The 22,358-nt window shown below is 42.1% G+C and overlaps 2 protein-coding genes across 7 annotated transcripts in view; one reads left to right on the top strand and one right to left on the bottom strand.

The window, feature by feature from the left end:
• The window catches only part of FARS2 (phenylalanyl-tRNA synthetase 2, mitochondrial), a 537,773-nt gene extending 520,071 nt beyond the window's left edge, over positions 1-17,702 (bottom strand). For 2 of the 5 annotated variants that reach the window (XM_033216105.1, XM_033216109.1), the window contains exon 1: positions 17,048-17,358. The gene's annotated coding sequence lies outside the window, so the exon portion shown is untranslated. Of the gene's footprint in view, positions 1-17,019 lie in introns of all 5 variants that reach the window. The other 3 variants (XM_033216106.1, XM_033216107.1, XM_033216110.1) reach the window with 3 other exon arrangements.
• Positions 17,703-17,774: 72 nt separating this feature from the next.
• Positions 17,775-22,358, top strand: part of LYRM4 (LYR motif containing 4) — a 156,967-nt gene continuing 152,383 nt past the window's right edge. For both annotated transcript variants that reach the window (XM_033216112.1, XM_033216113.1), the window contains exon 1: positions 17,775-18,087. In XM_033216112.1, coding sequence (XP_033072003.1) covers positions 18,002-18,087 — 86 coding nt within the window. In that variant the 5' untranslated portion in view covers positions 17,775-18,001. The remainder of the gene's footprint in view (positions 18,088-22,358) is intronic.

Genomic DNA, 22,358 nt, shown 5'->3' with positions numbered 1-22,358 from the left:
GGAGATCGAGACCATCCTGGCTAACACGGTGAAACCCCGTCTCTACTAAAAATACAAAAAACTAGCCGGGCGAGGTGGCGGGCGCCTGTAGTCCCAGCTACTCGGGAGGCTGAGGCAGGAGAATGGCATGAACCCGGGAGGCAGAGCTTGCAGTGAGCTGAGATCCGGCCACTGCACTCCAGCCTGGGCGACAGAGCAAGGCTCCGTCTCAAAAAAAAAAAAAAAAAACTGTTTGAGAAAGAAGAGAATTCAATATTGTCTGTGACTCTCAGGAAAATCTCCTACATGAGGCTCAAGACCACCTCACACTGACATGTTATCATTTTTCTGTTTAATGGAAGACAGACTGAGTTAACAGACAAACACTATCTTAACCAAGGAAAGGCAGGGGTAGAGGCCCTTCCAAAGCACAGATGGCAAAGCTGCAGCATGGGGAAAAGACTGCAAAATCCTTTGCTAAAAGTTCCTGTACTGAAATGCCCAACTACTTCTTTATGTTCCTGGTGATATTCAGAAGCTTTCTTGTAGAAGCCCAAATAATACAAAACAACATCACGATTAAATAATCATGTACCCCCAAATTCTGTATTAAGTGAACATTTCCCTTCCTCCTGCACCTTAGTACAGCCAGCTAATCATGCACAAAGAGATTCATCCCTGAAGCAGAGAACACCCCACAGCCCCAATCTCCTACTGCCCAGGGAGCCACATCAGTTTGGGGACCCAGAGTGATCCCCACAATTGAAGAATCACACCTCTGGGCAGAAGGTGTTGAGGATGCAGCCACTCTGTAAAGAATAAAGGGAAAGTAAAGCTCTTTGATGAGCCTCCAATTCTTAGTTCCTGCAATTCACAAGGGTATGCAGATTAACATAGTCATCACAGATTATTGTTATCAAATACAGTGACCATATGTCTCAGTATCCCCAAGACAGTTCATGTCTATGCTTGTCATGCCAGCAGAATTATTTAACAGCACCCACATTCGCTGATCGCAAGTGTCCTGATGTAGGAAATAAAGTATGTGATTGTCCAAATGCTAAGTAATTTACCTACAATGATGTGAAAAATCCTACGACACAGCTGCAAAATGAGACCAAATCATCGACAAAATCTTAGTCAAGTTTTCTCCCTTACTATCACATACATACAGCATTTACACTCATTTCAGAAAGGCACAATAAATCTTCCTCAACACAGTAAAACTAATACCAACAATCTAGAATTACAGCATGCGGAAACTAAAAAATTTATTTTAAAGTGTCTCCATTCTAAGTCAATAACTTGTGTCAATAATTCATACAATGCCCCCCCATTGAGCCTTTTTTGGAAAGAAAATAGGGTTTCCAAATGCAATTTTAAATGATTGTGACTTGTAACACAGCTAAAATGATAGTCATTTCCATGCTTCTAGTGCTATCCAAAAGCACAAAATAAAAACATTCACTACTAGGGGTTCTTAACTTCAATTTATAAAAATAGTGCCAGCAAAGCTTAAGATAATGTAAAATTCTGGGAGAATAAATCGTAACGCAAGAGATAAAGTATGCAAAATATGAATCACTCTTCTGAAGGAACTGACAGGGTGTTTACTCAGTTACTATGCCAAGTGGCTATGCTACTCCCATTATATTTTTTGTTGAGGTAAACAAAATTAAAGTCTAAATGCCTAAAATCTAAACCTAAATCCTGACCAGTAGGGAGCAATATGATCCAAACAAATGCAGCAGAATCTGTACTGTGGCTGAACACTTCAAGTTACCTAATATTCTTGGTGGTGACTGGGCAGGAGGATGAAAGATGCAGAAATCTAAAGAAGTCAGGCTTATATTCCTTCATTTCCTCATTTAACAAAGGTTTACTGAGCACTTAGTAGGCACTATGTCTCCAGTGATGAACAAAACAGACATGGTCCCAGTCCTCATGGAATTCACATTCTGGTGGGAGAACTCAACATTAAACCAAGAACCTTCTATTATGTAGATATACTTTGTACAATTTTAAATTATAAAAAGTTAAAGTAAAGAATAAGATGTCATAAGAAATAATAATAAAATCAGAAGGGTGTAATTTAAACGGAGGTTGGGAACATTCCCTGAAGAAGTAACATTTAAGCTGAGTAGTCATGACTGGAGTGAAGAGTATAAGAAAATATTGATTACTCAAGAGAAGGACCCTCATATACAAATGTCCTTCAGTGTAAAAAAGCTTGGCCTTATATACACGTAACAAACACATTCTGTTTAAGAAAAAAAAAAAAAAAAAGAAAATATCCCAGTGCTTCAAAAGTAGCAAAAACAAATAACCTTAAATTGACAAATATAATAAATTCCAAATAAAGACTTTTGGCAAAGCTGAAGCGGGGAAGCTCTATTTTATTTTTGGCACTATATTGAAATATGTTGGGTCAGGCTCACACCTGTAATCCCAACACTTGGGAGGCTGAGGCAGGAGGAATGCTTTTTTTTTTTTTTTTTTTTTTTTTTTTTTTTTTTTTTTTTTTTTTTTGAGGCGGAGTCTCACTCTGTCGCCCAGGCTGGAGTGCAGTGGCCGGATCTCAGCTCACTGCAAGCTCCGCCTCCCGGGTTCCCGCCATTCTCCTGCCTCAGCCTCCCCAGTAGCTGGGACTACAGGCGCCCGCCATCTCGCCCGGCTAGTTTTTTGTATTTTTAGTAGAGACGGGGTTTCACCGTATTAGCCAGGATGGTCTCGATCTCCTGACCTCGTGATCCGCCCGTCTCGGCCTCCCAAAGTGCTGGGATTACAGGCTTGAGCCACCGCGCCCGGCCAGGCAGGAGGAATGCTTAAAGCCAGAAGTTCAAAACTAGCCTGGGCAACAGAGCAAAACCCCATTTGTACCAAAAACAAATGCATTTTAATTAGCTGGGTGATGTGGCATACACCTGTAGTCCCAGCTACTTGGGAGGCTGAGGCAGGAGGATTGCTTGAGCCCAGGAGTTGGAGGCTGCAACGAGCCACGATGGTGCCACTGCACTCCAGCTTGGGTGACAGAGCAAGACCTTGTCTTAAAAAAAAAAAAAAAAGGACGTGGTGAACTGCATAAAACAGAAAGACCAAATAATCATAGCTGAAAACAGGAAAACAGAAAGACATTAGTTGTTAAAAAAAAAAAAAATGAAGTCTAGAGGCATCCAGTTCCAGGGTTCATTCCATGGCTCAGAAAAGCCAATGTTTAAGCTGGAATCTCATATTCTCTTGGTCTTTCCCTCACGCATGTCTGCTGAGCTTCAAGCTTTAGTATTACTTGCATTCCAAGCAGGGGAGAAGATGACATAAGTAAGCCCTCTTGTGCGAATACTTATCTTTTAATAGAAAAAATCTTTCCTAGAAACCTTCCAGACAACTTCTTGTTGTCTCATTAACCAGATCTGTGTCTTGTGGCTATGCCAGGCTATGACAAACAAGTATCTGGTAAAGAAGGCATGGAATCACCATGAAGCCTAAAACCACATTACAATTCATTTCCAGGAACTAGGCACATGGCCACTCAAACAAAATCAGGGTTCTAATGGCCGGGAAGAAGTACATATGGTTGATGGGCAGCCAAAAAATACTATCTGCCAAAGTCATTCAATAATTTTTACAGATAAGTTACAGTAGTTCCTCTTTGTCTGCGGAGGTTCCAAGACCTGCAGTTGATGCCTGAAACCATGGAGCATACGAAACTCTAAGTACTGTTTACTGTGTTTTTTCCTGTACGTGAATATCTCTGATAAAGTTTAATTTATAAATTAGGTACAGTAAGAAATTTGACAACAATAACTAATAAAATAGAGAACCAGATATAAAGCCACACATTTATAGTCAATTTATTTTCCACAAAGGTGTTAAGAACATACAATGGGAAAAAAAAAACACTCTTCAATAAATGATGCTAAGTTCCCATCTCTCACCATATACAAAAATCAAATAAAAGTAGATTAAAGATTTAAATCTAAGACCTGAAACTATGACACCACTACAAGAATACATTGGGGAACAACCCAGGATATTGGTCTGGGCAGAGATTTTTTGTGAAGACCGCAAAAGCACAGGCCATCCAAGCAAAAACAGAAAACTTAGATTACATAAAGCAAAAACGCTTCTGTAAGCAAAGGAAACAATCAACAAAGTGAAAACACAACCCAGAATCTCCCACAGTATAGGAGAAAGTATTTGCAAACCATCTACCTGGCAAGCGATTAATAACCAAAATATATAATGAGCACAAACAACTCAATAAAAAAAAAAAACACAATCTGATTAAAAATTGGACAAAAGATCTGAATAGACATTTCTCAAATGAAGACATACAAATGGCCAGTAGATATATGAAAAATGCTCAACATCACTAATTATCAGAGAAATGCAAATCAAAACCACAGTGAGATATCATCTAACCCCAGTTAAAGCGGCTTTTACAAAAAGGGAATAAAAGATGCTGGCATGGGTGTGGAGAAAGGGGAACCCTTGTAAACTGTTGGTGGAAATGTAAGTTAGTATAGCCCACATGGAAAACTGTGTGGAGGTTCCTCAAAAAACCAGAAATAGAACTACCATATGTCCAGCAATTCCACTGCTGGGAATATATCCAAAAGAAAGGAAATCAGTATTATCAAAAAGATCTATGCATTATAAACAGCACACCCGTGTTTACTGCAGCACTATTCACAAAAGCCAAAATACGGAATCAGCGTTAAGGGGACATCAACAGATGAAAGGACAAAGACAATGTGGCATAAATACACAATAGAGTATTATCCAGCTGTAGAAAAGACTGAAATTCTGTCATCTGCAGCAACACAGACGGAACTGGAGGTCATTAAAAGTGAAACAAGCCAGGCACAGAAAGACAAATATCGTTATGTTCTTACTTATACGTTGGAGCTAAAAAAGTAAATCCCATGGAAATAGAGAAGAGACTGGGGGTTACCAGAGGCCAGGAAGAGTAGAGGGCAGGAGGGATGCAGAGAGGTTGACTAATAAGTAAAAACATAGCTTCATAGAAGAGATAAGCCTTAGTGTCTGATAGATCACTGGGTGACTACAGTTTACGATAATCTATTGCATATTTCAAAATAGCTAGAAGAAAACAATTTGAATGTTTCTAGCATAAAGACAAATATTGAAGGTGATAGATATCACAATTACACTAATTTGATCTTTACAAATCATATGAATGTATTAAATTATCACACGTATCCTAAAAACATGTACCTCTATTATGTATCAATAAAAATAAATAAATAAAAGAATCTGAGACAAGAAAAATACAAACCATTATAATCATAATTTTTCTGCCTGTTCTGTGATTGCATTTTCTCCTTGATTTGATAATGCAACTGTTCGTGGTATCATTTCTGCATAAGATCATGGTTATTATTATTTTTTGTAAAGAAAAAAATAAAAACCATCATTAATTCAACAAGAAAAACTAGTAAGTATAGCAATTATAATATACCTACTATAATAAAAGTTATGAAAAAGAGAAAGAAGATGGTCTCTTTCTCTCTCTCAAAGTATCTCATCCCACTGCACTCACCCTGTTTCTTCTTGTGATCTGTCCATAACTAAAATAGTGATCTTGTGGTAACTGAGAAGGCAACAAAGTGACTAACAGGTAGGTAGCTTGTATACAGCATGGAGACACTGGACAAAGGGAGGTTTCATGCCCTGTGCAGATTTCAACACAAAACTCAGAATGCACTCATTTAAAACATGCATTGTTTATTTCTGGAATTCTCCATTATATATTATCAGAAGATAGTTGACTCTGGGTAACTAAGAAAGCAAAACCATGGGTAAGGGTTGGGAGGGGGGCCTTACTGTATTTGGAGCTTATGTGATTGAGTCATCACACTATTAATATTTATTGATCATTTACTATGTACAAAGCTAGATGTAAAATGTTGAAGAAACAATAATAATCAAAAACGGACTTGGGAGGCCAAGGTGGGCGGATTACAAGGTCAGGAGTTCGAGACCAGTCTGGCCAATATAGTGAAACCCCATCTGTACTAAAAATACAAACATTAGCTGGGCATGGTGGCAGGCGACTGTAGTCCCAGCTACTCAGGAGGCTGAGGTAGAAGAATTGCTCGAACCCCGTAGGCGGAGGTTGCAGTGAGCTGAGATCATGCCACTGCACTCCAGCCTGGGTGACAGAGTGAGACTCCTTCTCAAAAAAAATAAAAATAAAAATAAAAACAGACATAGTCTCTGTTCTTATACATACAGCCTAATATCACAAAAAAAATTAATCAAATAAAGAAACATATAACTCTGGCAAGACTGCTCTAGTGACCTTTGTTACCTTTTACAAAAATTAATTCTCCTTTCTCTCTAGGAGTTAGGCAAGTTGTTCAAGACCAAAAGAATCCTATCGTCTCCCTGGCCACAGTTATTGGTTCAGAAATGGATGAGTACATGACACAAGGAGGGCCAGTGACATGAACGGAGAGGACTGCTGGGCACTCTTGGTCCAGAAGCTCTCTCACTCCTCTAAGATTCTGGAAACAGGTACCCTCAAACTGTTGATGGCTTCCCATAATCAACTGAGGACTCTGGCCAGACGATAAAATTGACAGTAGAGAAGACAAAGTGGAGAAAAGCACAAAATCGAATCTTTGGCAACATCACTCAAACCAATCAACCCTAAAGCCCATCTGGTTTCTGAACTCTCAAGACACAGGAGACAATAAAGTCACTATGCTTGTTTAAATCAGTTTGACTTCAGTTTCCTGTTACTTGCAACAGCAGTCACTCTAAGCTGAAGAGCAATTCACAATACTAAGGGAGCTTAAAAGACGAAGGTTTACTCAAGTTAGAGAAGGTAGCTCTTGAGTAGGCATCTCTTAACTGAGATCAGGAGAATAATTAGGAAGGGAAGGAAGGGCACTCCAGGCAGCTGGACTAGCATCTGCAAAGGCCCCCAGGGTAGCGGGGAAAGAGGTGAGTACTAAAGAATGAAAAGCAGCAAGTGAAAAAGAAAAAGCAGCAAGTGACATGGGACTGGCGAAGTGGGTAAGTGCCATACTCATCAGGGTCTCACAGGCTGTGCTAAGGAATTAGACTTCATCCAAAAAGTGCTGCAGGTTTTTGCAGAGAAGGTGGTATAACAATTACTGCCTATAGTGTGGTGACATTAATTCATATATACCTAAGGAACATACCTGACCACCAGTACTATAATGAACATTTAATTTTCAAATAGCTTTCAAGACAACAGAAAAATTTCAGGAAACACTGTAACTTGACACACGTGGAATCTCCTCTACCAAGTTAACAGAAGGGCATCCAGACAGCTTGACAGTTCTAGTGAACCACAGTTATGTCCTGACATGTGTTAATCCAGGAGAGTTTACTTGGAAATTATTTGAAGACATGGGCTCTACAAATGAAAGCTGACTGTAATTATCAACCAGCCCAGCTCTCACAGTGCGCTGAAGCCAAGGGTGTCAGTGGGATTCCTAACGGGGCTCACTGTCAGAAATGCCCAGGCACATGTGCTTGTCTCAAAGTGCTCCAAGACTGGAAATAAATAACAATGTGCTTATCTCAAAACGTCAAGAAACAGCTGCCTGCTAAGCTTTTTCTATTGAATGACTGCTTCATTTTACTTTCCCCTGCACTGTAGAATTCCAGGAATTGCTAAAAAAAGCTAATTCTCCCAAAAATCTCATCTTCATTAACTGAAGCTAACTGTTTTACTCTCTGCCAATATTACTGCAATCCATTTCACAGAAGACAGGCTTTTATTAAATATTGTTAGTTAACTCAAACTCACAATTACACATACAGATTACAGGTCTGCCAAGCTGAAGTGTTCCAATTGTGCTCAGAAAATAAATGTTTACATTGAAAAGTTATAAAATATTAAATCATGTAATTCACTGTAACATCAAAGAAATCATGAATTCAATGTATACTTCTATTGTTTATAACAGTCTGCAGTATACTATCGACGGCATATATCATCCTCTGAGAGATCAGTTAACATCACAGATCAAAATACTGCATATCTTAAGACATTGACCTAGTATTTTTCCAGTGATTAGCAAAATGTTGGCTGTTTGATGTAAACCGACTCAACATTGCAAATCCTAAATGTTTTCTGTAAACAACGTACTGACCTGAACAAACAAGAGATGGCGGCTAATACTCTCATTCAAAGAAGTCAATCAGAACTTGAAATATGTCACTAGAAAAATTACTAAAATAAGATATTGCTAAACAGCATGAAAAGGACTCTTCTTTCCTTTTTTCTTTTTGATTTTTTTTATTATACTTTAAATTCTAGGGTACATGTGCACAACATGCAGGTTTTTACATACGTACACATGTGCCATGTTGGTGTGCTGCACCCATTAACTCGTCATTTACATTAGGTATATCTCCTAATGCTATCCCTCCCCACTCCCCCCACCCCACGACAGGCCCCAGTGTGTGATGTTCCCCATCCTGTGTCCAAGTGATCTCATTGTTCAATTCCCACCTATGAGTGAGAACATGCGGTGTTTGGTTTTCTGTCCTTGTGATAGTTTGCTGAGAATGATGGTTTCCAGCTTCATCCATGTCCCTACAAAGGACATGAACTCAGCCCTTTTTATGCATAGTATTCCATGGTGTATATGTGCCACATTTTCTTTTTTTTTTTTTTTTTCTTTTGAGACGGAGTCTCGTTCTGTCGCTCAGGCTGGAGTGCAGTGGCCGGATCTCAGCTCAGTGCAAGCTCCGCCTCCCGGGTTTACGCCATTCTCCTGCCTCAGCCTCCCGAGTAGCTGGGACTACAGGTGCCTGCCACCTCGCCTGGCTAGTGTTTCGTATTTTTTAGTAGAGACAGGGTTTCAATGTGTTAGCCAGGATGGTCTCGATTTCCTGACCTCGTGATCCGCCCGTCTTGGCCTCCCAAAGTGCTGGGATTACAGGCTTGAGCCACCGTGCCCGGCATGTGCCACATTTTCTTAATCCAGTCTATCACTGATGGACATTTGGGCTGATTCCAAGTCTTTGCTATTGTGAATAGTGCCGCAATAAACATATGTGCGCATCTGTCTTTATAGCAGCATGATTTATAATCCTTTGGGTATATACCCAGTAATGGGATGGCTGGGTCAAATGGTATTTCTAGTTCTAATACCTAGGAATCCAACTTACAAGGGATGTGAAGGACCTCTTCAAGGAGAACTACAAACCACTGCTTTTTTTTTTTTTTTCTGAGATGGAGTCTCGCTCTGTCGTCCAGGCTGGAATGCAGTGGCCGGATCTCAGCTCACTGCAAACTCCGCCTCCCGGGTTCACGCCATTCTCCTGCCTCAGCCTCCCGAGTAGCTGGGACTACAGGCGCCCGCCACCTCGCCCGGCTAGTTTTTTGTATTTTTTAGTAGAGATGGGGTTTCACAGTGTTAGCCAGGATGGTCTCGATCTCCTGACCTCGTGATCCGCCCGTCTCGGCCTCCCAAAGTGCTGGGATTACAGGCTTGAGCCACCGAGCCCGGCTACAAACCACTGCTTAACGAAATAAAAGAGGACACAAACAAATGGAAGAACATTCCATGCTCATGGATAGGAAGAATCAATATCATGAAAATAGCCATACTGTCCAAGGTAATTTATAGATTCAATGCCATCCCCATCAAGCTACCAACGACGTTCTTCACAGAATTGGAAAAAACTACTTTAAAGTTCATATGGAACCAAAAAAGAGCCCACATTGCCAAGACAATCCTAAGCCAAAAGAACAATGCTGGTGGCATCACACTACCTGACTTCAAACTATACTACAAGGCTACAGTAATCAAAACAGCATGGTACTGGTACCAAAAGAGAGATACAGACCAATGGTACAGAACAGAGCCCTCAGAAATAATACCACACATCTACAACCATCTGATCTTTCACAAACCTGACAAAAACAAGAAATGGGGACAGGATTCCCTATTTAATAAATGGTGCAGGGAAAACTGGCTAGCCATATGTAGAAAGCTGAAACTGGATCCCTTCCTTATACCTTATACAAAAATTAATTCAAGATGGATTAAAGACTTTTAAATGTTAGACCTAAAACCATAAAAACCCTAGAAGAAAACCTAGGCAATACCATTCAGGACATAGGCATGGGCAACTTCATGTCTAAAACACCAAAAGCAGTGGCAACAAAAGCCAAAATTTACAAATGAGATCTAACTAAACTAAAGAGCTTCTGCACAGCAAAAGAAACTACTATCAGAGTGAACAGGCAACCTACAGAATGGGAGAAAATTTTTGCAATCTACCCATCTGACAAAGGGCTAATATCCAAAATCTACAAAGAACTTAAACAAATTTACAAGAAAAAATCAACCCCATCAAAAAGTGGGTGAAGGATATGAACAGATACCCTCAAAAGAAGACATTTATGCAGCCAATAGACACATGAAAAAATGCTCATCATCACTGGCCATCAGAGAAATGCAAATCAAAACCACGAGATACGATCTCACACCAGTTAGAATGGCGATCAGTGGTGGAGAGGACATGGAGAAACAGGAACACTTTTATACTGTTGGTGGGAGTGTAAACTAGTTCAACATTGTGGAAGACAGTGTGGCGATTCTTTTTTTTTTTTTTTTTTTTTTTTTTTTTGAGACGGAGTCTCGCTCTGTCTCCCAGACTGGAGTGCAGTGGCGCAAACTGGGCTCACTGCAAGCTCCACCTCCCAGGTTCACGTCATTCTCCTGCCTCAGCCTCTCAAGTAGCTGGGACTACAGACGCCCACCACCACACCTGGCTAATTTTTTTTGTATTTTTTTAGTAGAGACGGGGTTTCACCATGTTAGCCAGGACGGTCTCGATCTCCTGACCTCGTGATCCACCCGCCTCAGCCTCCCAAAGTGCTGGGATTACAGGCGTGAGCCACTGCGCCCGGCCTGGACTCTTCTTTTCATGGCAAAGCTCCTAGAAGAGAGAAAACAAACTCTAAATAAATAATAGCTATCATTACAATAAGCTGTAGCTAGTTTGATTAACAAACCATTCTAAAATATCCAGACAATATGAAAGCATTATTCCTAAAATACTGGTCCCTCATACGCAGCAAAAAAGAAAGAATGAAAGTGATCTGTAACAGATTACAACAAATCACACTGTCAAAGAATTCTCATGTTGGTCTGGGTTTGTAGTATGAAAAGATGGTTTCTTTCCTTTACAATGAAAGGAAGTAATGCATTTAAAAAAAAAAAAAAAACCTCTAGAAATAACTGACATTTGATATACTTTACACAAAATAAATTGTCAATTTTATTGTGACTGCCCACAAATACGGGAACCCTTAGCCTCCAATCAATGAAGCTAGAGTGTCTGGTCGCAACATATCATAGCTTTCAAGATTTCTCAAAACAGAGAACAGATTTTCTTAAGTATATCTGAAAAGAGCTGCTACAGAAATGCGAGTCTCAGAAAGTCCCCCAGGAGGAAATGTCTCACATACACACATAAATAGACAACCTAAAAAAGCACTAAGTCTTTTCAAAGAAATGTTAATAGAATAAAATGTAAATTTATCTTAAATAACTAAAAAGCTAGTATAAAATCAACACTTGCGATTCCCAGAATATTTATAATATTTCCAATACAAACCGGTTAGCTTTACAAATAAGTGAGAATCCAACTAAATTAAAATTCAAATCTGACTAAAATTTACCCATGTTATCCAAGAAAAATCAAAAAACTTCAAATTCCTGAAGCCGGTGCTTTATCTGTGACGCAGTGTTGCATCATGGCTAGACAGATCACATCTCAGACCAAGGCCCACCCTAGCTACTTTCCAGTTGTCTGACCCTGGCTAAATAAACTCTCAGCTTCATTTTTTTTTTCTTTATTTTATTTTATTTTATTGAGATGGGGTCACGCTATGTTTCCCAGGCTGGCCTCAAACTCCCAAGCTCAAGTGATCCTCCTGCCTTGGCCTTCCACAATGCTGGGATTACAGATGTGAGCCAACACACCTGGGCAGCTTCACTTATCTTAAATGGAGATCACAGCTCTTCCATCAGGTCATGGAAAGATTCACTCAAGTCCTATCAGGATTCAGTTCAACTCGTGCCTAAAACATACGAAAGCCGATGTATTAACTTTCCACGGGATCTCCCTGTTCTCACCCTCGTGCACTCTACAGCTCTGGCCAAAGCCTTCTGCAGGTTATGATTGTTTTTTCTTAGATCTCAATCAGGGTTTCTCCTTCATCCTTTCAAGGTAAAGGGCTACAGTAGCCATCTTACAACCACACTCACACATTTAAATCCTTCCATTCCTTTCAAGGCCCAGGAGAAACTTAAATCCTCTCAAGCCCAACACAAACACTACCTCCTCCATGAAGCCCCCTAACTCCTTCAGGTCAATGTTTCTCAGCCCTGGCTATACCCAATCATGGAGGGAATTTTTTAAAAAATTAAACAAAATTCTCTGAAGCCGCGGCCTTAGCCATGCTGTTGGTCTGAAGTGCAGCCCAAGCATCAGGGAAGGAAGTGACCTCTCCTTGCACTGAGACCCCACAACGTTTCACCAGCCCTTTCCTTGCAGCACTTTGTACAGGATGGTGGAAAAGTTATTGCAGTTTTGACCATTAAAAGTAACGGTCAAAACCGCAGCTACTTTTGCACCAACCTAATACCTCATTTTAATCATATACAAATGCATTTAAACTATAAAGTTCTGGAAAACAGGATCAGTGTTTGATTTATATATCACCCTCAAGTTATCACAAGAACAGTAACTTGAATTGCTAGGCTGCCAGCTATCTCTTGAATGCACAGGTAAATAAATAACATTTCAGTGCCCCTGGAATAGAGGATTCAAATTCATGATTTGAAACAAAAGGTTATCAGTAGCCGAATAAATAAATAATCTCCATTTCAACAGCTCAGCTGTTAAGTTCTACTTATATGACTCAGCCAATGCCAAAGGGAAAAAATCATTTATTCCAGAAAGAGAGACAACATCACTAAAATAAAGGTAGTACAGGGCTAAACACTGCAGTGCTCCCTCCCTTCCCACCTCCTACCATTCTAAAACACTTAGAGTTCTCTAAATACATCAAGCACCCTTCTTCCTCCATGATTGGAATATACACTGCAAGCTTCAACCACATTCCTCATCTGGCTCTTAATTCTCATTCTGGAAACACCTTCTACGATGGAAAGCCTTCCCTTAGGTGAAAGTCCTGGCTCAATATTCCTCTTCTGTATTCCTTTAGTGTTTGCTAATATTACTCATATCACAGCAACTCTCAAAAATAAATTATTGGCCAAGTGCCATGACTCACAACTATAATCTGAGCTCTTTGGGAGGCCAAGACAGGAGAGGCACTGAGGAGTTTGAGACCACCCTGGACATCATAGTGAAATCTCATCTCTACCAAAAAAAAAAAAACTTAAAAATTTGTCAGGCATGGTGGCATGAGCCTATAGGCCTAGCTACTCAGGAAGCTGAGAGAGGAAAATCACTTCAGCACGGGAGTTTGAAGTTACAACGAGATACGATCGCACCACTGCACTCCAGCTTAGTAAACAGAGCGAGGCCCTGTCTCTATAAAATAAATTATTGTTTGGCGTATCTAGTCACATACAAGTTTCTTAGGGGTGGGGAGGCTCTCATCACTGTAACTATATCGTCTTATATAACATATGGTACTCATGGGCTGGGCGCGGTGGCTTGCGCCTGTAATCCCCACACTTTGGGAGGCCCCGGCAGGTGGATCACCTGAGGTCAGGGGTTCAAGACAAGCCTGAACAACACGGTGAAACTCCATCTCTACTGAAAATACGAAAAATTAGCCGGCCAAGATTGCACTATTGCACTCTAGCCTGAGCAACAAGAGTGACACTCTGTCTCAAAAAAAAAAAAAAGAAAGAAAAGAAAAACCATAATCTACAGAACTCAGGAAGTGTTTCATAAATGCTGAAGGAATGAATGAATGAGGAAAAAGCCTTCAGTTTGTTCATCTGTACAAACGAATGAGTTGATATCTAAGGTCTTTCCCCTTCATGTTCTATTAAAATGAAGGATCAATGTATAATACTTGGATTCATGTGTGGTGTATAATAGAATAATTTCTTTCTTTTTTTTTTTTTTTTTTGGTAGACAGGGTCTCACTCTATTGCCCAGGCTACAGTGCAGTAGTGTGATCATGGCACAATGCAGCCTCAACCTCCAGGGCTCAAGCAATCCTCCCACCTCAGCCTCCCAAGTAGCTGGGACTACAGGCACATGCCACCGCACCCAGCTAATTTTTGTATTTTTTGTGTAGAGATGAGGTTTCGCTATGATGTATTTTTTGTATAGATGGGGTTTTGCCATGTTGCCCAGGCTGGTCTCAAACTCCTGGGCTCAAGTAATCCATTTACCTCAGCCTCCTAAAGTGCTGGGATTACAGGTGTGAGCCACCATGCCCAGCTGAATAATTTCTAAATAATATCATAAATTACTACTACTATACAAATTTTACTTTATACATCATTTTTATATTTAAGCTTAAGGACAGCAAATTGTTGTTACACTGTTTATTATGATTAGAGAAATTTCTCTTCACAAAGCATTAAGTGGTCATTGATAACCCTAATTTTAATAGAAGGTAATAAATGATCTTACATAAAGAACTACAGGTAGTCAGTGACTTTCGATAAACGAATACTAAAGAAATTTTTATGTTTTGATGCCTAAATGGTACCTCCTACTTTACAGATATTCGCTAAGAAAAATTTCAACCCAGAATAGAATGCATATTAAAGGATATATGTGTAAGGTCCATTCTTCAGCTTCTGGCCCAATTCTACTTACAATCTCAAATAGAGGTTTTTTTTTTGTTTTGTTTTGTTTTGTTTGTTTTTTTAATGTAATCCCCGCAGTGAAGATGTGCAAAAGTGAGATGTAGCTTCAGAATGATTATTTTCTTTTAGTTTCTCCAGGCAATGATGTCCAACACATTGGTAAACCATTTTAAATAAAATAATGAGGTATTTCTGTGAAGACTTGGCTCAGAATTAACTGGGAAGCTATCACTTTCCTAACTGCAACCATTGCTCCTACTAACGGAGGACTAAGCTACCCAAACTATTTAAACTATACATATTTATTTGGAAAAGTTTTATTTGATTACAACAAAGTTGAGTCATTTAGATATACCATATACATTAATGATTAAATTCCTTGATAATTAGGTAGAAACAATTGTATATAGTAATTATTCCAACTTTACTCTCAAAAGCAAAATATAAATAATGTAATCCTTGCTATTTTTAAACAAGCCAAAATAATCTTCAAGTTTTTCCTTTTCACTCTGATAGCACTATCAGCAACTTGCATTAATGTTGCAGCTTTGAGATGCCGCATATCATTTCATATCACCAGCACACAACAGTGTATCAAGAGAAATCAGCTCTGAATCTTACTCTGTAACAATGTGCAATTGCCGTGGTCTTGGATCCTTTAAGAAATACCAAAGGGGCTGGCCGGGCGCGGTGGCTCACGCCTGTAATCCCAGCACTTTGGGAGGCCGAGGCGGGCGGATCACAAGGTCAGGAGATCGAGACCATCCTGGCTAACACGGTGAAACCCCGTCTCTACTAAAAAATACAAAAAACTAGCCGGGCGAGGTGGCGGCGCCTGTAGTCCCAGCTATTTGGGAGGCTGAGGCACGAGAATGGCGTGAACCCGGGAGGCGGAGCTTGCAGTGAGCTGAGATCCGGCCACTGCACTCCAGCTTGGGCGACAGAGCGAGACTCCATCTCAAAAAAAAAAAAGAAATACCAAAGGGAAAACTTAAAAGAGTCTCTTCAATAAACCCGAGGCTAGATTTGCTCAATGACCTGACCAACCAGGAAGTAATAGAAGTTTTGCTATCCTGTTGAAAACAAAAAACAAAAAAACAAAAACAAAATCACAGACATGAGATTGTCAAGAAGTCAGGGAGGAGACTTAAAGGTATCTTAATAAAAGTATTTTCTCTTCAGTGCCTTTTAAAAAATGTCACTGCATCAGGATTAATAAGAATATCTGGATGCAAAGACACCAGGTTGCAAGTGCACTAAAGAATGGTAAGGTCCGAGAAGTGTTTCCTGCCTTTAAAGTTGCTGAAAATAGAGGCTAGGCGTGGTGGCTCACGCTTGTAATCCCAGCACTTTGGGAGGTTGAGGCAGGCGAATCACAAGGTCAGGAGTTCGAGACCAGCCTGACCAACATGGTGAAACCCCGTATCTACTAAAAATACAAAAATTAGCTCGGCAAGGTAGCGCGCGCCTGTAATCCCAGCTATTCGGGAGGCTGAGGCAGGAGAATAGTTTGAACCCGGGACGCGGAGGTTTCAGTGAGTCCGAGATCCTGCCACTGCACTCCAGCCTGGGCGACGGAGAGTGACTCTATCTCAATAAATAAATAAATAAATAAATGGGAAAAAATAAAAAAGTTCCTGAAAATATCAAGTTGCTTAGATATACAGCAGGTTTATCGTTTTAAAACCAAATACACTAAAGCAGATGAGAACACAATCGTGACCAAGTGGTTGGGAGAAAGATGGATTTTAATGCAAAGTTGTTTTGTTTTTACGCATAAGGTACTCCTCGCTGTGCTCGAGTGCGGAAAGGTGTGGTTCATCCTAAGGTTGATTACATAAAGCAAGATTCCAAAAACAAGAAAAGTGCTTTGCAAACACAGTAACTAGAACTGGCTGAAGCTTCCAGCGTCCAGTCCCATGCTCAAAGATCAGAACAAGCAACTTTATCCACCACTTTAATAAAATGATTTTTAAAAGTTGAAGTCTTCTGAAGAAAGCCATGGTTGAAAACTTGCTCCGCTTCTTGGAGAACGCCTAAAGCCCTAACGGACTCTAATTATTCTCCAAAGTCTACAGCTCAAGCTGCATTTTACGCATTTATTAGATTACAAAACCACGGGGACTCTTCACTCAAAAGCAAAAACACATCCGGAAGGAGGAAAAAATCCATGGCCAATGTAACCCCCTAACCACACGAACCGCCCACGTCGTACCCCAGGCTGCAACGAGGTCGGCACTCACCCACCGCTCGCCCGGGAAACCCAGACCCAGGTGTTTCAAAATCAGAAGCACGACAGGCTCGTTGGCTCTCACGGGCAAGAATCTTAAACCCCAACTTCAGAGATACCCGTGCACGCCGGGCGCTGCCATTTTGACAGAAAGCGGGCCTTGCCCCGGAGGCCCCTACGTAGGTTGCCCTGAGCAGAGCCGGAATGCCACGGAACCCCTGTCTCATCACCTCCACACCCAGACGTGGCATCCCCCGGCCCAAGGAATGTCAAGAAACCCCACCCTGCCGACCATGATCGGGCGAAGTTAAGTCACCCTTGAAATCCCGCAAGGTCTCTCAGGCAGCGCCGAGGGCGGCCGCAGCCAGCGTGGGCGGGGCATCGGCTGTCAGGGGCGGGGCGTCGACGCGGCGGCCTTCGGTAACCGGGGCAACGCGGCCTTCTAAAGGTTCAAAGGGGGCGCTGCGCCCCGAAACACAAATGTCTCCGCCAAGACCCCGGAAGGTTCGCAAAGGCTCTCCGTGATGCAACTGCACGTCCCTCGAATGCCCGGGCCTCCAATATCCGTCCCCCAGGACCTTGGCTGGATGCACTGGCGGCCGGACCTCTTATTTCCTCGCCCTCCCGCCGCGTGGAGTGGCTGCTGGGAGATGCCCAGCCTCCCGGCGGGGGCGGAGGCGGGAGCGGGGCGGGGCGGAGGCATCTCCTTCCCTGCACCGCCCCCTTAGCTGCCCCGAGCCCTGCCTTCGCCCGCCCCCGAAGCGGCGCGGGACTCCCGGCACCGTCTGCGGTCCTCAGGGCTGCTTAGGCTTAGGACCGGCCCACTTAGGCTTAGGACCGGCCCGCTGGCGAGGTCGAGCCGCTGCATTTTATTTCGTGCGTGGTTTCTGCACAGGCTGGAGTTCCGAGGTTGGGTCGTACTTGGGACCTCGGCGAAGAGGACCCGTTAATTTTTTTTCTTTTCAAAATGGCAGCCTCCAGTCGCGCACAAGTGTTAGATCTGTACCGGGCGATGCTGAGAGAGAGCAAGCGTTTCAGCTCCTACAATTACAGGTGACCCAGCGGGCACCGGGGACCGGGGGTCAGGGGCCGGGAACTGGGGATGCGGGTTGCCGCGGAATGTCCCCGGGAGCTGGGAGCCACTGTCCTGCGTCGGCGTCCGCGAGGCAAGGACGGGCTCCGCCATCGAAAAGCGTGCTCTTACCTACAGGTGTGGCCTCTGAGACCTCGGGGAGGAGCCCTTGTTTCTATCAGGGAAGACGTTCATGTCCTGTGACGTTTTACCCCTAAAGACTATCTTGGTAGTCGTTCTAGGAGCATGATTAGTGTTATGTTTCTGCAGAAGAGAAAAAAAGGATGGAAATCAGCCATTGGTGAAGTGAAGGCCAATGTGTTGCATATGTAAAAACTTCCCTTGAGCTGGAAGAGTTGAGAGTGGAAGTGGCCAGTGAATTGCACACAGCGACAAAGCTGAAGGCACACTCTAACACCTCCCTAAAATTTCCTAGGTGTCGTAATGAGGTCTTTTGGTTGCAAGAATCAAATCTATTCTATTTGGGGTACGGTGGAAACGCGTAGCGGTAAAGGAAAAAGCGTCTCAAGCTTTGGAGCTGAAACCTGTTTATCCTGGCTCACCAGACAAGAGATCCCGCTTACTGGACCTTGACGGCAGAATACTGAGGGCCTAAACTCTTACATCTTTAATGTAACACATTCACTTTTCCCCACGCCTCCCCACTTCCCTATTTGCCTCTGAGTCTTTTATTGTTACTCTTTGTATGTTTTTTGTAATTCACAGCCTCTGCTTTCACAGTGTTGCTGGTTGTGACCCATCGTTTTCTTAGGGATTCTCTCTCTGCATTTTTTTAAGTTTGTTTTTTGTTTTGTTTCGTTTTTACTGACTACCTGCCCCTCTCTGAGTTTGAGCCGTATTTCCCTGAGAAAGAATCTGGATCAACTCATCTCTTTACCCCAAGCCTCCCTTAGGTGACTGGCCAGACTGTGGATTGGATGTCAAAAGAGCAGAGCCTACCCTTGGAACACATCTGGTTAGGTAGGCCCCCCTCCACCAGGTGTGTGAGCTGGCAGGCCCTGTGATGGGTCTGCCCAGTACAACCTCTGTCAGAGGACAGGAACACTAAGCCTCTTAAGCAATAATTCTCAAATTTTTAGAAACCCACCTGGAAAATATACTCACCCTGCAAATTTGAAAACAGCATCTGGGTCATGCCACTGAGGTTGTATCCACCCAGTTAATTGGTTAAATTTCATGGGAGAAAATGATTTTACTTAATGACTTTGACTTTGGAGGATGAAGAATGTAATAATAGGCATACTGGTGGAATTTTAGTAAGAATTAACCGAACATCTAGCACCAAGTACTTAACCTCTGTTGAGGAAACACATGAAATATGCAAGTTAAATAAATGGAAACCATTTGATTTCACCATAGTCTGGAGTAAGATAGTTTGTCATAAAGCCTACTCAGGATACACAAGGACTTGGAATCAGTAGGCAGTTGACACTGGCAGGGAGAGTCTTATGTGAGAGCACGTAGGAAAGTCAAGGTGGAGTCCTCGAAGACTGTAACTTGGACGAGTTACTCAATCTCTATTTCAGTTTTCTTGTTTATGAAATAGACTGTTGGACTAGACAATCTCTAAGGACCCTTCCGTTTCTGAAATTCTGTTTGGAAATGATTTATGAGCAAATGAGGCCCAAGTGTTTTCAAATGAGTAATTGCCAACTAAAGAGGAAAATCACGAAACTCAACAGGAAAATCAGAGTTAAGGAAATCATTCAAGGCTGGACCTGAAAGGCAGAAAATTGAAAATGGGTTTCAGTGTGGGCAACGGTAAGGTCCTATGCGTTCAGAAAATAATTGGTCAAATTATACTTTATAAGCATATACTTTTAAGCTAAATTTATTATCCAAATATAAATATATTATCCAAAGGAGTCTGGTAATCATTTTATACTGTTGCCTGAGATCATGGACCTAAAAACCTAGATTCCTGCTACTATTACCTCCTTAGATAAACTTACTTGTTATAAATTATGCCTTTCTTTTACATTAAGGCTGTGTCTTGTGAATTTCAAGCACAGTCCCTTCCTCCTTTCTAATCTCAGCAGCTGTTTGTCACTAATGGCAAATCAGTGGCAACACAACATCCACTATCAATTCTGCGTACTACTGCTATCTTATGTTCTTCACGTCTATTAACATATTTGTTTTGACAATAATCTTGTGAGGTAGGTACTATTTTTATTACCCTGTAAGGCAGCTGAGGCACAGGGAGGTTAAGTTACCTATCAAAACTAACACAGGTAGTGCTGAATAAGTAATCAAAAGTAGACTAGTAAACATGTTTTAATGACCTGCGAATTGTGGTGCCTAAAGTAATTGGAGTAGTGAGATAAATACTTTGGAACTCTCTTGCAAGACCTATAATATAGGCCACTTTTTGATAGCAGGAGCCCTGTCTGCTCCTCCAGTCTCAGCCCAGGTCCCACATGTGCATCCTGTCCACTGTCATCATCTGTTGCAGTTTCCTAAATGTGCCACGTCCTCTTGGGCCTCCAGGCCTTTGCAAGTGCTGTTCTATCCAGCAGGACATTTATCCTGTCTAGATAAAGTGCCTCCTCTTCCTTCAAGATTCAGCTCAATTGTGACCTTCTCTGAACGAAAGTTTTCCCAACTCTTCATCCCACAGCCTCCACTCCCATCCCTCCCGCCACCCAAACAGGTCTCATTGCTATGTGTGGTTCTTTTACCTCAGTGCTTCTACAAAACTTCTCTGAAGCGTACTTTGCCTAGTGCTATACCATAGCAGTCCCCAACCTTCTTGGCACCAGGAACCAGTTTCATGGAAGATGACTTTTCCATGGACCGGGTCAAGGGAGGGTTTCAAGATGAAACCGTTCCACCTCAGATCATTAGACATTAGATTCTCATAAGGAGCATGCAACCTACATCGCTTGCATGCACAATTCACAATAGGTGCACCTACGAGAATCTAATGCCACAGCTGATATGACAGGAGATGGAGCTCAGGCCATGATGTGCACTTACCTACCACTCAATTGCTGTGTGGCCTGGTTCTTAATAGGCCACAGACCAGTACTGACAGGTCTATGGCCCCGGGGTTGGGGACCCCTGCTATACCAGGCCCTGGAGAGAGAAAGTTGAGATTTTTGAGTTAAGCTAGGCACCTGTTATCAATGGTGTTACAGGCCTATGTGGGACACAGGTGCAGAGATAGTTACCACAGACTGGGTTAAGTCCTGTGACAGAAGAATGCACAGGGTGTAGAATCTAGAAGGCCTCCCAAGGGGTGACGTTGAATCAAAGGCATGAAGCAGCGTGGTGTGCTCAGGCAGGCAAACAGCACAGCACTGCCAGAGAGAGAAGTATGATACAGGGGGTGACAGGAAGGCACTGAGGTTGGAGAGGGCCACTGATTTGAGGGTCTGGGGGCTGTGCTGAGGACCCTGGATTTTACCCTTAGCTCACAGGCAGCCACTAACATGATGTGACCACATTTGCATTTTTTGATAGATCACTCTGGCAGCATTGTAGAAGATGATTTTGAGGGGCCGAGAACATCAAATGGGAGTTGATTACAGCAGTGCAGAGTAGAGATTAGGACGCTAGTAAGGACGGGAATAGTGGAAGATAGAGAAAAATGTTGTATTTGAGAAATCATTACAAGGGAAAATTGTTAGAACTCGAATGATTGGATTGAGGACTAAGGAAGAAGAGAATCCAAGCAGAATTTAGAATGGCATCCAGGTTTCTGGTGAAGCTAAAGCACAGAGAGGGTGAATTTAAACTTGCACGTTTAACTGACATAGGTAATGCAGAACTAGCTGGTCTTGTGGAGAAAGGGTTTTTTAGTTCATTTTTAGGGTATCCTGGGTGTAAATTTCCCCTGGGATGCCCAGCAGTGGTAGTTAGTCACAGGGCTCTCAGGCTCAGAGGAGTGGTCAGCACTGTAGTAGTCAGCAACAGCAACTCTGTGTGACCCCGAGCAAGTCACATCACTCTCTGTTCTGTAGTTTTTTCATAAAATGAGAGTCATAATTGATCCATCTCACACAGTGTAAAAAAGTCCTGAGACCAGTAAGTTTAAGAACCACATTTTTTTTTTCCAGTTGAAATCTTGCCCTTGTTGCCCAGGCTGGAGTGCAATGGCGCGATCTTGGCTCACTGCAACCTCCACTTCCCAAGTTCAAGCGATTCTCCTGCCTCAGCCTCCTGAGTAGCAGGGATACAGGCACCTACCACTGTGCCTGGCTAATTTTTGTATTTTTAGTAGAGACGG

This window comes from Trachypithecus francoisi, unplaced genomic scaffold (assembly GCF_009764315.1).
Source record: "Trachypithecus francoisi isolate TF-2019V2 unplaced genomic scaffold, Tfra_2.0 Lachesis_group10, whole genome shotgun sequence".
NCBI lineage: Eukaryota > Metazoa > Chordata > Mammalia > Primates > Cercopithecidae > Trachypithecus > Trachypithecus francoisi.
Note: the sequence above shows the minus strand (reverse complement) of the source record. Positions and strands in the feature narration are given on the sequence as shown.